Source organism: Oncorhynchus nerka, linkage group LG16 (assembly GCF_034236695.1).
Source record: "Oncorhynchus nerka isolate Pitt River linkage group LG16, Oner_Uvic_2.0, whole genome shotgun sequence".
Lineage (NCBI taxonomy): Eukaryota > Metazoa > Chordata > Actinopteri > Salmoniformes > Salmonidae > Oncorhynchus > Oncorhynchus nerka.
In genome coordinates, this window is record NC_088411.1 from 3898429 (window position 1) to 3911597 (window position 13169).

Consider the following 13169-nt stretch of genomic DNA (forward strand, 5'->3'; position numbering starts at 1 on the left):
CGTTTTGTACAAGAATAAATACGATTGTCCTTTACCCTCTGCTCTCTGCGCCTGACTCCAAACCCACTACTCATAGAAGACCTGACAGAATCAAAAGGTGAAAGGCAGTGGGGCGTTATTGTATCAATCAGATCAACAGTTTGTCGTGATGACTAAGATAGGCTTCGGGTCAAAATGTTGTGCAATAAAGGTGGTATGGAGTAATATACACTGAGTGTACAAAACATTAAGAACAAGTATTGAGTTGAACAAGAGGCATCTATAAAGGATCATCACTTTCACCTGGATTCACTTGGTCAGTCTATGGAAAGAACGAACACGTGTTCTTAATATTTTGTATACGGAGTGTATATCTATAGTGCAGATTCAACTGGTGCTTTTGTGATCCAAGATCAGTTTGCCATTCTCAGCTCTAACTGTTAAGGTTACGATTTAGGGGGAATAAACTAATCATATATCTTTGCTTAGGGCCAATTTACAGTCCCAATGCAGTCTGGTATACAAAAATGTATTGGTTTAGGATCCTCTTAGTTTTGAGTCAGACTGGAAATCCCTCAGAGCTTCTGTCTACAGCTCGCTACTAATTTAGCGCTACTAGAACAGGAACTTTATCCAAGACCTCTTGAATAATATCAGTCCTTCTGAACAGAAGGCTACCTTCCACAACAGCCAATTAGACAGGTTTTAATCCTGTGTGGCATTTTAAAACGAAACATACAAGTGTGTTTCCTAGTTGAATAATGTTTAGATTTGTACTTGTTAATTAACAACCTAACATTAAAAAAAAAATTGTAGCCTACTCTTGAACTACACAAAAGCAGTTATGATGGCCAGGCATTGCATATTCTCGCTACTGTATATCATACCGTTTTCAAATATTATACTGACACATTTCTCAAATAAACCGTTCAAATCTCCTCTGGTCACCTCGTATTCCACTAAGCCATCCCCACTTAGTTCCATGGATGGACTAATTATGTGTAGATAATCAAAGAGGAATACATGCGGTGTGCCTTAGGGGACATTAAAGCAACTCTATCAGACAAAGTTATGGTGACGACAGCAGGCCTGACTAAACTCGCAATATTTTACTATCTGTGGCCATCTGATAACACACAGCATCTGTAAGGCCTCTGCTTTAGTGAATGTATAGTGCGCCTTCTAGTGTCATCTAGATGTAAGTACAGGTTTAGTCGATCAGACCTTGGCAACCAGCGTGCAGGGTGGGCAAAGTGTGCCCTTCTGGGACTATTCCATTGATTGGTTAAAATTAAATCCTCAAAGTAATCATTGAGTGTACAACCCCCACATCATTCAAATAAAACAAAGAGTTAAATTGAAGTCAGGAACGCACAAGTCACATTACTGCAAAATGGGCTCAAATTTGATGTTTGCCTACCTCCAGAGGACTCAGGAGGCCATTAGGATAAAAATAAATGTTGCATGTCTCGTGAATGACACAACCAATCAGGTACAAAACCAATCTTATTGGAAAGATAACTAATTCCATGAGAGCACAGACTATTCCCCCTGTACTTGGTCAGTGCAGAGATACTTCATCTTTTTTGAACCTTTATTTAACTAGGCAAGTCAGTTAAGAACAAATTCTTATTTTCAATGACGGCCTTGTTCAGGGGAAGAACGACAGATTTTGACCTTGTCAGCTCTGGGATTTGATCTCCCAACCATTCAGTTACTGGCCCAATGCTCTAACCACTAGGCTACCTGCATATCAAAACAGGTACTGTAGAATACTCCCACATTTCAAGCATATACATTTTTTTTCTAGTCTTGGGCAAGTTGCAGACTACCAAGAAAGTAATCTAAGGCAAAAAATAACATTATTGCAGCTATGTAACTGGGTTCAAGAGGTTCAAAGGAAATACATTATACTTGAAATCAGGTCATTTCTCTATAGAGTAATCCTCAATAGCCCTGAATCCATCCGTATTCATTGACATGTTTTGCAGCTATGAATAGAGAGATTCCATTCTCCCTTTGAATTTCTGTTGGACAGCTGTGTATTCAGGACATTTTGAACACGGTTCTTGTAGGGACATGACTGGACTCTGGACATGCTGTGGCCATGCTCATAGAGTACTGCACAGTGGTGCACCTGTTGGAAAATGTCAGCCCCCTACTGCTTGATGAGATGACATGCAAATACTATGACACTGAGACAACGCAGCAAATGGCCAATTACCATGTTGACATTTTATTGACTTTCAAAAATTGTAATGATACAATGTCTTCAAAAGCATGGACAGAAGTGATGCAGTGATCCATGTCAAGACAACAAAAAAAGCCCAGTGGCAGGCTGTCCTCTTGGGCTTGGGTTGTTCAACTGTCCCTGGTTTATGCTGTGTAACATGGAAAAAATATTGGTGTAGTCATTATAAGGAGCCCATTGTATGAAGCCATTTCACATGCAAATGAAGGACGTCTGATTCCTTTTGATTCACCACTCAACGTTAGCCGTCTTTTAGTCTGTGGGCACACGACACAAGGGCTGTTCTGGTGTAATTGCCTTTCGGCTCAAATTGCCATATGTTTATCTTGCTTTGTGGAGCACCTGTGCAGAGTTCAAAGCATTTGATGTGTGTGTCACCCAGATTTCAAGAGGATGTCCTTAGAACACCCAATTGACAAGTAATTGCTCCTCGAATACTTTTTATGTCCAGATTATGCTGGAAGAAATATACTGCTCATAATAAAAGGTTATATGATTGAAGTAAAAAAGCAAGCATTTTATAGGGACTAACCAAATATCATATAAAAGGCTCCATTACACCATAATTAACCTCTAGAGATAAATGGATGGCCTTTACAAAACATTTAGTCACTTTGTGTCACTTATATATAAAAATAAACACCTACATATACTGTTACCGTTTTTCACAATTCCTGACATTTAATCTGAGTAGTTAGGATCACCACTTTATTTTAAGAATGTGAAATGTCGGAAAAATAGTAGAGAGAATGATTTACTTAATCTTTTATTTCATTTATCACATTCCCAGTGGATTAGAAGTTAACATACACTCAATTAGTATTTGGTAACATTGCCTTTAAATTGTTTAAATTGGGTCGAACGTTTCGGGTAGCCTTTCACAAGCTTCCCACAATAAATTAGGTCAATTTTGTCCCCTTCCTCCTGACAGAGCTGGTGTAACGGAGTCAGGCTTGTATAGGCCTCCTTGCTCGCACACGCTTTTTCAGTTCTGCCCACAAATTTTCTTTGGGATTGAGGTCAGGGCTTTGTGATGACCACTCAAATACCTTGACTTTGTTGTCCTTAAGCCATTTTGCCACAACTTTGGAAGTATGCTTGGGGTCATTGTCCATTTGGATAATGTTGCTTCAATATATCCACATAATTTTCCTGCCCCATGATACCATCTATTTTGTGAAATAGCACCAGCACCTCCACAACATGATGCTGCCACCCCCGTGCTTCACGGTTGGGATGGTGTTCTTTGATTTGCAAGCCTCCCCTTTTTCCTTCAAACATAGCGATGGTCATTATGGCCAAACAGTTTCATCAGACCAGAGGACATTTCTCCAAAAAGTATGATCTTTGTCCACATGTGCAGTTGCAAACCGTAGTCGGGCATTTTTATGGCGGTTTTGGAGCAGTGGCTTCATCCTTGCTGAGTGGCTTTTCAGGTTGTCGATATAGGACTCGTTTTACTGTGGACATAGTTACTTTTGTACCTGTTTCCTCAGGCATCTTCGCAAGGTCCTTTGCTGTTCTGGGATTGATTTGCACTTTTCGCACCAAAGTATGTTCATCTCTATAGGACAGAACACGTCTCCTTCTTGAGTGGTATGACAGCTGCGTGGTCCCATGGTGTTTATACTTGTGTACTATTGTTTGTACAGATGAACGTGGTACCTTCAGGTGTTTGGAAATTACTCCCAAGGATGAACCAGACTTGTGGAGGTCCACAATTTTTTTCTGAGGTCTTGGCTGATTTCTTTTGATTTTCCCATGATGTCAAGCAAAGAGGCACTGAGTTTGAAAGTAGGCCTTGAAATACATCCACAGGTACACTTACAATTGACTCAAATGATGTCAATTAGCCTATCAGAAGCTTCTAAAGCCATGACATCATTTTCTGGAATTTTCCAAGCTGTTTAAAGGCACAGTCAACTTAGTGTATGTAAACTTGTGACCCGCTGGAATTGTGATACAGTGAAATAATCTGTCTGTAAACGATTGTTGGAAAAATTACTTGTGTCATGCACAAAGTATATGTCCTAACCGAAAACTAGTTTGTTAACAAAACATTTGTGGAGCGGTTGAAAAACGAGTTTTAATGACTCCAACCTAAGTGTATGTAAACTTCTGACTACAACTGTACAATATGTATACAAAATATTTGGACACCCCTTCAAATTAGTGGATTCTGTTATTTCAGCCACAACCGTTGCTGACAGGTGTATAAAATTGAGCAAACAGCCATGGGTTCTCCATACAAACATTGGCAGTAGAATGGCCTTACTGAAGAGCTCAAGGACTTTCAACGTGGCACTGTCACAGGATGCTACCTTTCCAACTGATCAGTTTGTTAAATTTCTGCCCTGCTAGAGCTGCCCCGGTCTACTGTAAGTGCTGTTATTGTGAAGTGGAAACGTCTAGGAGCAACAACGGCTCAGCTGAAAAGTGGTAGGCCACAACTCACAGAATGGGACCGCCGAGTGCTGAAGCGCATAGCGTGTAAAAATAGTCTGTCCCTGATTGCAACACTCACTACCGAGTTCCAAACTGCCTCTGGAAGCAACGTCAGCACAACAACTGTTCGTTGGAAGTTTAATGAAATGGATTTCCATGGCTGAGAAGCCACACTTCAACTGTGAGAGACGGAATCTAAAACAAAAATCCAGAAAATCACATTGTATGATTTTTAAGTAATTAATTTGCATTTGAATTTCTTTTAGATTCCGTCTCTCACAGTTGAAGTGTACCTATGATAAAAATTACAGACCCCTACATGCTTTGTAAGTGGGAAAACCTGCATAATCAGCAGTGTATCAAATACTTGTTCTCCCCACTGTGTGTGTATATATTTATATATATAAACCAAATCAGCTGTTGCAGCACAGCATGACATTGTGGTTCGAGAGCATCTCTCTCAGCTGGGTATCACACTACCCTCAGTGCTGTTAGGAAATACCATCTGCTTGCTATAGCCATATCTCTCAAGAAAAGCCTGAAGTACTCTAGGTCACTAAAATGTGGCTTATAATTGAAGAACCCATATGAGTGTCAGATTTTCTGGTGCTTTGTTCATCTGACTTCGGCCAACATGAGGCAATTTCACAGAGATGTATCCCCCCTATCACTCAGGATAGTATACCATGGTGCACACTGCTTTCTCAAGACAGACACAAAAATGAACGAGCCATGTAGCAAATCCACTTAGTTTGTTTTTTACGTGTTTTTTTGACCTTATGAGGTCTATATTGGGCTGTCCTCCTGTACAGACAGGCATGATTCACTAAGTCAATTGGTGAACAGGTAACCCCTGACTGCGGAATAGAAGGCATTATTAACAAGTCATTGTTCAAATACGTCAGGTGCCTGCTTTCATGCCCCCTCGCATCAAAGAGAAAGATCAAAAGGTCACAAATGAGGCTGCTTTTTTCTGGCAAATATTGAGATCCGGTTATGACAAACATGGAAATAACAGAATCCATTTAAAAAAAAGCAAATATTTAACTGTGAATTGCATACATACAGATCAGATAAGAGCGCTTTCAAGACAGTGCATTATAGGAAATATGAGGCAAATCAATTACACAATTTTAACACAGTTCCCAATACAATCAAACCCCAAGGAAAACGAGTTGAGCACCAGGTATAACTTTTAAAACCATGGATAAGTAGTGCAATTACATGTTTTGTAAATTAGATAGAGCATTATGCATCTCATCAGCCCAAGTGATCAAACTGGAGTACAGCTTGTTGCATTTACCATTTACCATTTTTTTTACACTCAATTATGTACATATAGGTTTGCAAAAATCTATTTCATGCAACTCTTTGCATGACGTAAAAAATGTGCCATATTTCTTAGATACTGCGTAATAATCGTATGAGCTTGGGGACTTGATGGCATTGAGGGGGAGGGGACATGAGGCTGTATGGGGTACTGTAGTATAAAATGCACATTATATTCAGTCAGTGGAGGATCAGTCAGAGAAGGAATAGACACAGCCCTCTATCCAGCTGAACAAATAGATATTTTCTGAGCTCACTCAACAGCAAACGATTATTATTTAATTAAAATATATATTTCTGAAGTAAAATAGGCTTATTTGAATACAGCTTTGTCTGGTATCATTACACTCAATGGATATTTGGAAATTCCAGCTGGTAATAGTTACCCTGTATTCCCTGGTGTATACATGTCAGGGATTGTCTTTTAGTGTTGACAAGGAACACTGGGTATCCAAAGACTGGCAGGTAAGTGAAATTCATATAGTTGATCTATTCATGATTTGAACCAAACACGTTATCATATCGTCACAATTGTGGAGAAAAGAAATCAGGCAAATTAATCAACAACAACAAAATAATAATCTTGTCTTTAATCTTTTCCCCACAATGAGCCACTGGAGAAGAGGTTGGCCAGCCAAGTGGCTAATCTGATTAAGAGATCTAAAGCCCATCAGTTCTACGGGCTCATGGGCAAACGCTCAGGTAACACTAACGTTCTTCCTGTGCAAATCTGTAAAAGGGATCTTATTACAGGATTAAGGTAGACTAGAATACACATTTTATGGTGTGTACTGTATTTATGTTCAGTATGTATTATATCTAATTAATAAGCAAAGCAAATCGCTTGTCTTTTTAAACTCAAAATACCTTTAAACTCAGGTACCTTTTATTACAGATGATCAGCCGCAGCCTATTGGAGTGAATAGAAGACGTAAGTATAGAACACTGGAGTAATGACAAACTCTTTTTTTGGAATATAGTGGTGGCCTAAACAGAACTCTGTGGTCCACCGTTCACACACGATTAGATTATTCAGTGTCTAAATCCTGTCAGCAAACCAACAGTATGAGCAATTCTTCTGCATTACATGGATTTAAAACGGGTTTTAAATTGAACAATGCATCTCCTTTTTTAAATGTATCTTTCCTGATTTTGTCTTCAACAGGAAATAAAGGGGAGATGTTTGTTGGACTTATGGGAAGAAGAGCATCAAGTGGGAGTAAGAATAATTAAACTCCATATAAAATCTCAAGGTCATTTTATTAAAAATACAAAAAAAAGAATGACAAAAACACAGCACAGAGAAGTAACACCAAAAGGTTTAAACAATAAAACAGGTACCGACAATTCCAGTCGTGCGCCATGAACAAATGCTTTTTTGTTGCTGCAGAATCGTTCACAAGAATCATTCCAGATGCTACAAGCACTGCGATCGATATCGCCCAAGGATCACACACACAACCAGGTATTTCTTCTACATTGATGTTATGGTTAAAACCTGAGAGCACTTTAACATTGTAATGTAGTTTGCACAGTAAAACATTTGAAACTGTTAAATATACATGTAAAACCTGTATTTATGATGACTAAATGCAAACCAAACATTTTAACTGGTATTCTGTACTATTTGTACTTCTTCACTTGGCAGATTCACAAGAGGCATGGGACCAACTCCTGTATGACTACAGCTAATAAAAAAGATTCAGATTTGATTGTTTACATGATCTATACAATGTTGATATCAACGCATAAAAAAAAGAAACAACAGTATCTCATACTTTTAAGATAAAATGCTATGTCTTTAAGGTATCCAAGTTCATGCCGATGATTATTGTGTATTCTATCCCCCAAAAAGCACTTGTCTCTGCAAACAACTGCCACTGTGTTGAATGGAATAAAAGGCCAGGAATGCTGCAGCAGGTCAGAAGTATGTGTTTTTTTTATGAGGACAAAGAAGCAAAACATTCATCATGTGATCCACTAGAGTCTGAGCTTTCGGTACAAGGCTTCGACAAGGTGTAAATACATTCGTAGCTTATCTTGATTTAGGTGGATCGTTTAAAACAAAAGTCGTCAACTAGAATTCTCCAACTTTCATTGTTTAACAATATTTAAGCCAAGAATTGATTGAATGGTGACATGGCGACAAATTTCTAAAATATAAATACGAGTCGAAATGTAAAACAGGGGACGAGAGTTCCTCCAGACAAGAAAAACCTAGTAAAGGGCAGCTATACAGGGTGGATAGAGGGATAGAAGAAAGAACACTGTGGCATTGATAGATGATAGGACTCCTATCCTGGCAGGAGTGGTAGAAGAAAGAAGAGTTTATTTTAGCCTATGTCCCTTTTGGCGGGGTCCATTTTAACGAACTGGGGTCAATGGTTTTGTTGTTGCTGCCTCTTTTGGTCTCCTTGGATTTCCACTCGTCGATCAGATCCTGTAAGGGGGAGTTCAATTCACAGAATTTATTGGCCTTTTACAGGAATTTGCATCAGATTCAAGAGCACTGAGTCAAAGACAACATTAAGTCATCCACATTCCCAGACAACATGACATGGATGACAACCACATAAAACAGATAGGGTTATATACGCACAAGCTACAGCAAATACAGTGACTTCGGAAAGTATTCAGACCCCTTCACTTTTCCCACATTTTGTTACGTTACAGCCTTCTAAAATTGACAAATTGTTTTCTTCCCTCATCAATCGACACACAATACCCCATAATGACAAAGCAAAAACTGTTTTCATAAATATTTTGCTAATTTATTTTAAAAAAATCAAATAAACAATGAAATATCACATTTACATAAGTATTCAGACCCTTTACTTACTTTGTTGAAGCACATTTGGCAGCGATTACAGCCTCGAGTCTTCTTGGATACGACACTACATGCTTGGCACACCTGATTTTGAGAGTTTCTCCCATTCTTCTCTGCAGATCCTCTCAAGCTCTGTCAGGTTGGATGGGGAGCGTTCCTGCAGCTATTTTCAGGTCTCTTCAGAGATGTTAGATTGGGTTCATGTCCAGGCTCTGGCTGGGCCACTCAAGGACATTCAGCCACTCCCGCGTTGTCTTGGCTGTGTGCTTAGGGTCGTTGTCCTGTTGGAAGGTGAACATTCACCCCAGTCTGAAGTTCTGAGTGCTCTGGAGCAGGTTTTCATCAGGGATCTCTCTGTACTTTGCTTTGTTCATCTTCCCTGGATCCTGACTAGGTCTCCCAGTCCCTGCTGCTGAAAAACATCCCCACAGCATGATGCTGTCACCACCCTGCTTCACCATAGGGATGGTGCCAGATGTGACGCTTGGCATTCAGGCCAAAGAGTTCGATCTTGTTTCTCATGGTCTAAAAGTCCTTTAGGTGCCTTTTAGCAAACTCCAAGCGGGCTGTCATGTGCTTTTTACTGAGGAGTGGCTTCTGTCTGGCCACTCCACCATAAAGCCCTGATTGGTGGAGTGCTACACAGATGGTTGTCCTTCTGTAAGGTTCTCCCATCTCCACAGAGTGATCATTGGGTTCTTGGTCACCTCCCTGACCAAGGCCCTTCTACCCTGATTGCTCAGTTTGGCCGGGCAGCCTGCTCTAGGACAATTATTGGTGGTTCCAAACTTGTTCCATTTAATAACGATGGAGGCCAGTGTTCTTGGGAACCTTCAATGTTGCAGACATTTTTTGATACCCTTCCCCAAATCTGTGTCTCGACACAATCCAGTCTCGGAGCTCTACGGACAATTCCTTCAACCTCATGGCTTGGTTTTTGCTCTGACATGCACTGTCAACTGTGAGACCTTATATAGACAGGTGTGTGCCTTTCCAAATCATGTCCAATCAATTGAATTTACCACAGGTGGACTCCAAGTTGAAGAAAAATCTCTGGGATGATCAATGGAAACAGGAAGCACCTGAGCTCAATTTTGAGTCTCAATACTTATGTAAATAAGTTATGTCTGTTTTTTTTGTTTTGAACAAGTTAGCAAACATTTCTAAAAACCTGTTGGGGTATTGTGTGTAGATTGCTAAGAAAATTGTTTTATTTAATCAATTTTAGAATAAGGCTGTAACGTAACAAAATGTGGAAAAAGTCAAGGGGTCTGAATACTTTCCGAAGTGCAAAACCAAGGATAGCTCAAATGTCCACAGGACTTCTCCTTCCCAGGTTAAGTGTCTAGTCTAGTGCCTGTTGAATGGGAACAAAGGTGAGAACAGTTCACCTGAGACAGAACCACATTCATACATTACACTGTTGATTTTATGTGCATTTGACCTTTACTGTACTTTTTGCAACCATTTGTCGATAACGAAATGTGGAAATAGTTCAATAATATAACAAGAATATTCATGCCAAAACTTGGGGTGGATACAACATGACAAGACAAAAAATACAATACGCCAGGTCGCAGTTGTAAATGAGAACTTGTTCTCAACTGAAATAAAAAAATAAAAAATACAAGGGTTTGAGTGACAGGTCTAACTGGTGTCTCCAAATGGCCACACCTCTTCAAAGTGTGCACAGTCATTTCAATACACTTTCATGTCCCATTTAAAACAATTTGTCAGTTTAAAGCTATATGCCGTTGTAAAGCGGAGACCCAATACGTAATTTATAGTATGTTACTGTACAGCCACTGCGTTCCAATTTAAACACTTATCAAATCAAATGTATTTATTTAGCCCTTCGTACGTCAGCTGATATCTCAAAGTGCTGTACAGAAACCCAGCCTAAAACCCCAAACAGCAAGCAATGCAGGTGTAGAAGCACGGTGGCTAGGAAAAACTCCCTAGAAAGGCCAAAACCTAGGAAGAAACCTAGAGAGGAACCAGGCTATGTGGGGTGGCCAGTCCTCTTCTGGCTGTGCCGGGTGGAGATTATAAAAGAACATGGCCAAGATGTTCAAATGTTCATAAATGACCAGCATGGTCGAATAATAATAAGGCAGAACAGTTGAAACTGGAGCAGCAGCACAGTCAGTGACCAAGTCACCCATTTTGAGTACAAAGGATTAACCGATGTTGATATTGTCATGACACACATCTTCTTCATGAAGGGGACACATACAGTACCTGTCTCTTCAAGACGAGGTGCTTTCCCTTCCAGTACTTGAGCATCTGCAGGGACTGCAGGGTGCTGACAATGTCCACTGGGTTCACGGCTGTCTCCTGGCTGATCTCTGAACACACAAACATAACACACAGCTCTTCACACACTCATTCAAAAAAGAGAATCCTGCCAAGCGAGTACCATTTCATATGCTATTCCTAACCATTCAAATGCTTGGTAGAAAATCTGCTAACGTGTTCAAATGAAATTTAGGCTAACCTGAAGCCACATAATTAACAACATTAAATCCCCAACATTTACAGACAACATGTCACAGATGACAACCACCACATGAAACAGATAAATACTACATATGCACAAGTTACAGCAAATACTTGCTAAAAACTGTGCAAAATCAAGGGTACCGGTAGTCTTCCCAGGTTTAAAGTGCTTAGTGTATGTTAAGCAGATGGATGCGCCTAGAGACAAATGAGTTATGAGAGGAGAATTGCCCTATTTGGACAGGCCCAAACTATAATGTTTGTAACAGAAGAAATATAAGAAGGATATAGTAACATAGTAACAATTGAAAAGGAACACTTTGGAGATGATGTATGTGTGCGAGTGTGTGTAAAGTGTGTGTATGTGTGTAACCTGAACAAGCAACATCATTTGACAGCTTCATTTTGACCCTAAACTAATTGTACATTCTTTCCAAATCGTCATAACACATTAAAGCGTGGCATTAAGCACACACATTTTTTTGTGTGAAAAATGCAGTTCTATGTCAAGTCCTCTCTATCACCTTTGATGGAGATTTCCTTGCCCTGGAAGTTGTACATGTAGCGCAGCAGCACCTCCTTCCAGTAGCTGCGGTAGCTGATGAGGCCCAGGTCCGAGAGGGGCCGCTCCGGGGAGCCCACCTTCTCCTCCACCTTGGACAGCAGGTAACCTATAGAAAGGGGATAGGGTAGGCAGGGTGGTCAGTAGCAGTTCAAATAAACAATGAGATGGACTGCACTAAAATAGCAATGAGACCCAGTGGAGAAAGGCAAAAACCTCAAAATGAACTGTAGTTTTACTCTACTGCAATAGCTACTAGAGCTGGGCGATACACCAAATGAATTTGATGAAATGTAATTTATGTTTTAGCCTGAATCGCAAGAATGTTTGAGACGTTTTCATAAGCGTTTATGTCCACTTTTTCATGTTGTCTTTTTAGTCTGGTCTCTCTTGTTCCTTCTGGGCTTTGTGCACCGTGCCAATCACACACCAAGCCCCTGCCGCTGCCACTCACAGTAGAAACATCCATTCTTCCTCTCTGACAACAAGCAGTTTCAACTCACTATTTGCACTTGAGGTTTGGTCCAACATAATCGATCACATGGATCCCGAAACACATTGAGGCACACATTTACAGTAATAGAGGAGAACTTAACCTATCTAACTATAACTTTTTTGTCTCCAATCCCGTAATGTACGGAGAGCAGACCCTGCTAAAGCTTTGCTGTACCACGTACAGTCCGATAGAACCATTTTTGCCACATACTTGTGCCAACTGTCTAGTTGTTTTATAAATGAGCATAAAAAGACCCATTTAAATAAGGAATTGGCACCTCATTCTCATTTTGAGAAATAAGCGTCTTCTTATCCAGGTAGGCCACTTGGTTTCAACATCCAATCAAAGTGGACAGGCTGGCATGCTGTTCAAACAGTTGGAGACGGACAGGGTCTGTTCATAGCAGTTCAACTGTTCTACCATGTTAGCTAGCTAATAGATCCAAGTTGGCTAGACTTTAAATATAAAGATTAGCTGGCTATTCACTAGCATGTGGGCTCATGCTTGAGAGAGTGTTTATGAGACCTGTAATGCCCGCTAACATTTATATTTCAAATCTAGCCAACCTGGATGTATTAGATAACTAACAAGATAGACAGTTATGAACACACCCTGTCCGTCTTCAAAATGTTCTAAAATGCCTGCTACAAGAAGTTGGTCATTATTAGTGGGGAATTTGGGGGATGTACACTACCGTTCAAAAAAGTTTGGAGTCACTTAGAAATGAATAGGAAATATAGTCAAGAAGTTGACAAGGCTATAAATAATTATTTTTAATTGA

General features: G+C 39.9%; 2 protein-coding genes across 3 annotated transcripts in view; one reads left to right on the plus strand and one right to left on the minus strand.

The window, feature by feature from the left end:
* The first annotated feature begins 6122 nt into the window (after positions 1-6122).
* On the plus strand, positions 6123-7795 carry LOC115143924 (protachykinin-like). The gene is made up of 5 exons (XM_029684394.2): positions 6123-6469; positions 6616-6706; positions 6900-6935; positions 7170-7223; positions 7395-7795. The coding sequence occupies exons 1-5, from the start codon at positions 6356-6358 to the stop codon at positions 7523-7525; spliced, it is 426 nt and encodes a 141-aa protein (XP_029540254.2). The 5' UTR covers positions 6123-6355; the 3' UTR covers positions 7526-7795.
* Positions 7246-13169, minus strand: part of LOC115143922 (histone acetyltransferase KAT7-like) — a 28858-nt gene continuing 22934 nt past the window's right edge. For both annotated transcript variants that reach the window (XM_029684393.2, XM_029684392.2), the window contains exons 12-14: positions 11855-12001; positions 11073-11179; positions 7246-8444 (exon numbers count right to left, since the gene is read on the minus strand). In XM_029684393.2, the coding sequence (XP_029540253.1) occupies positions 8343-8444; positions 11073-11179; positions 11855-12001 (356 nt within the window). In that variant the 3' untranslated portion in view covers positions 7246-8342. The remainder of the gene's footprint in view (positions 8445-11072; positions 11180-11854; positions 12002-13169) is intronic.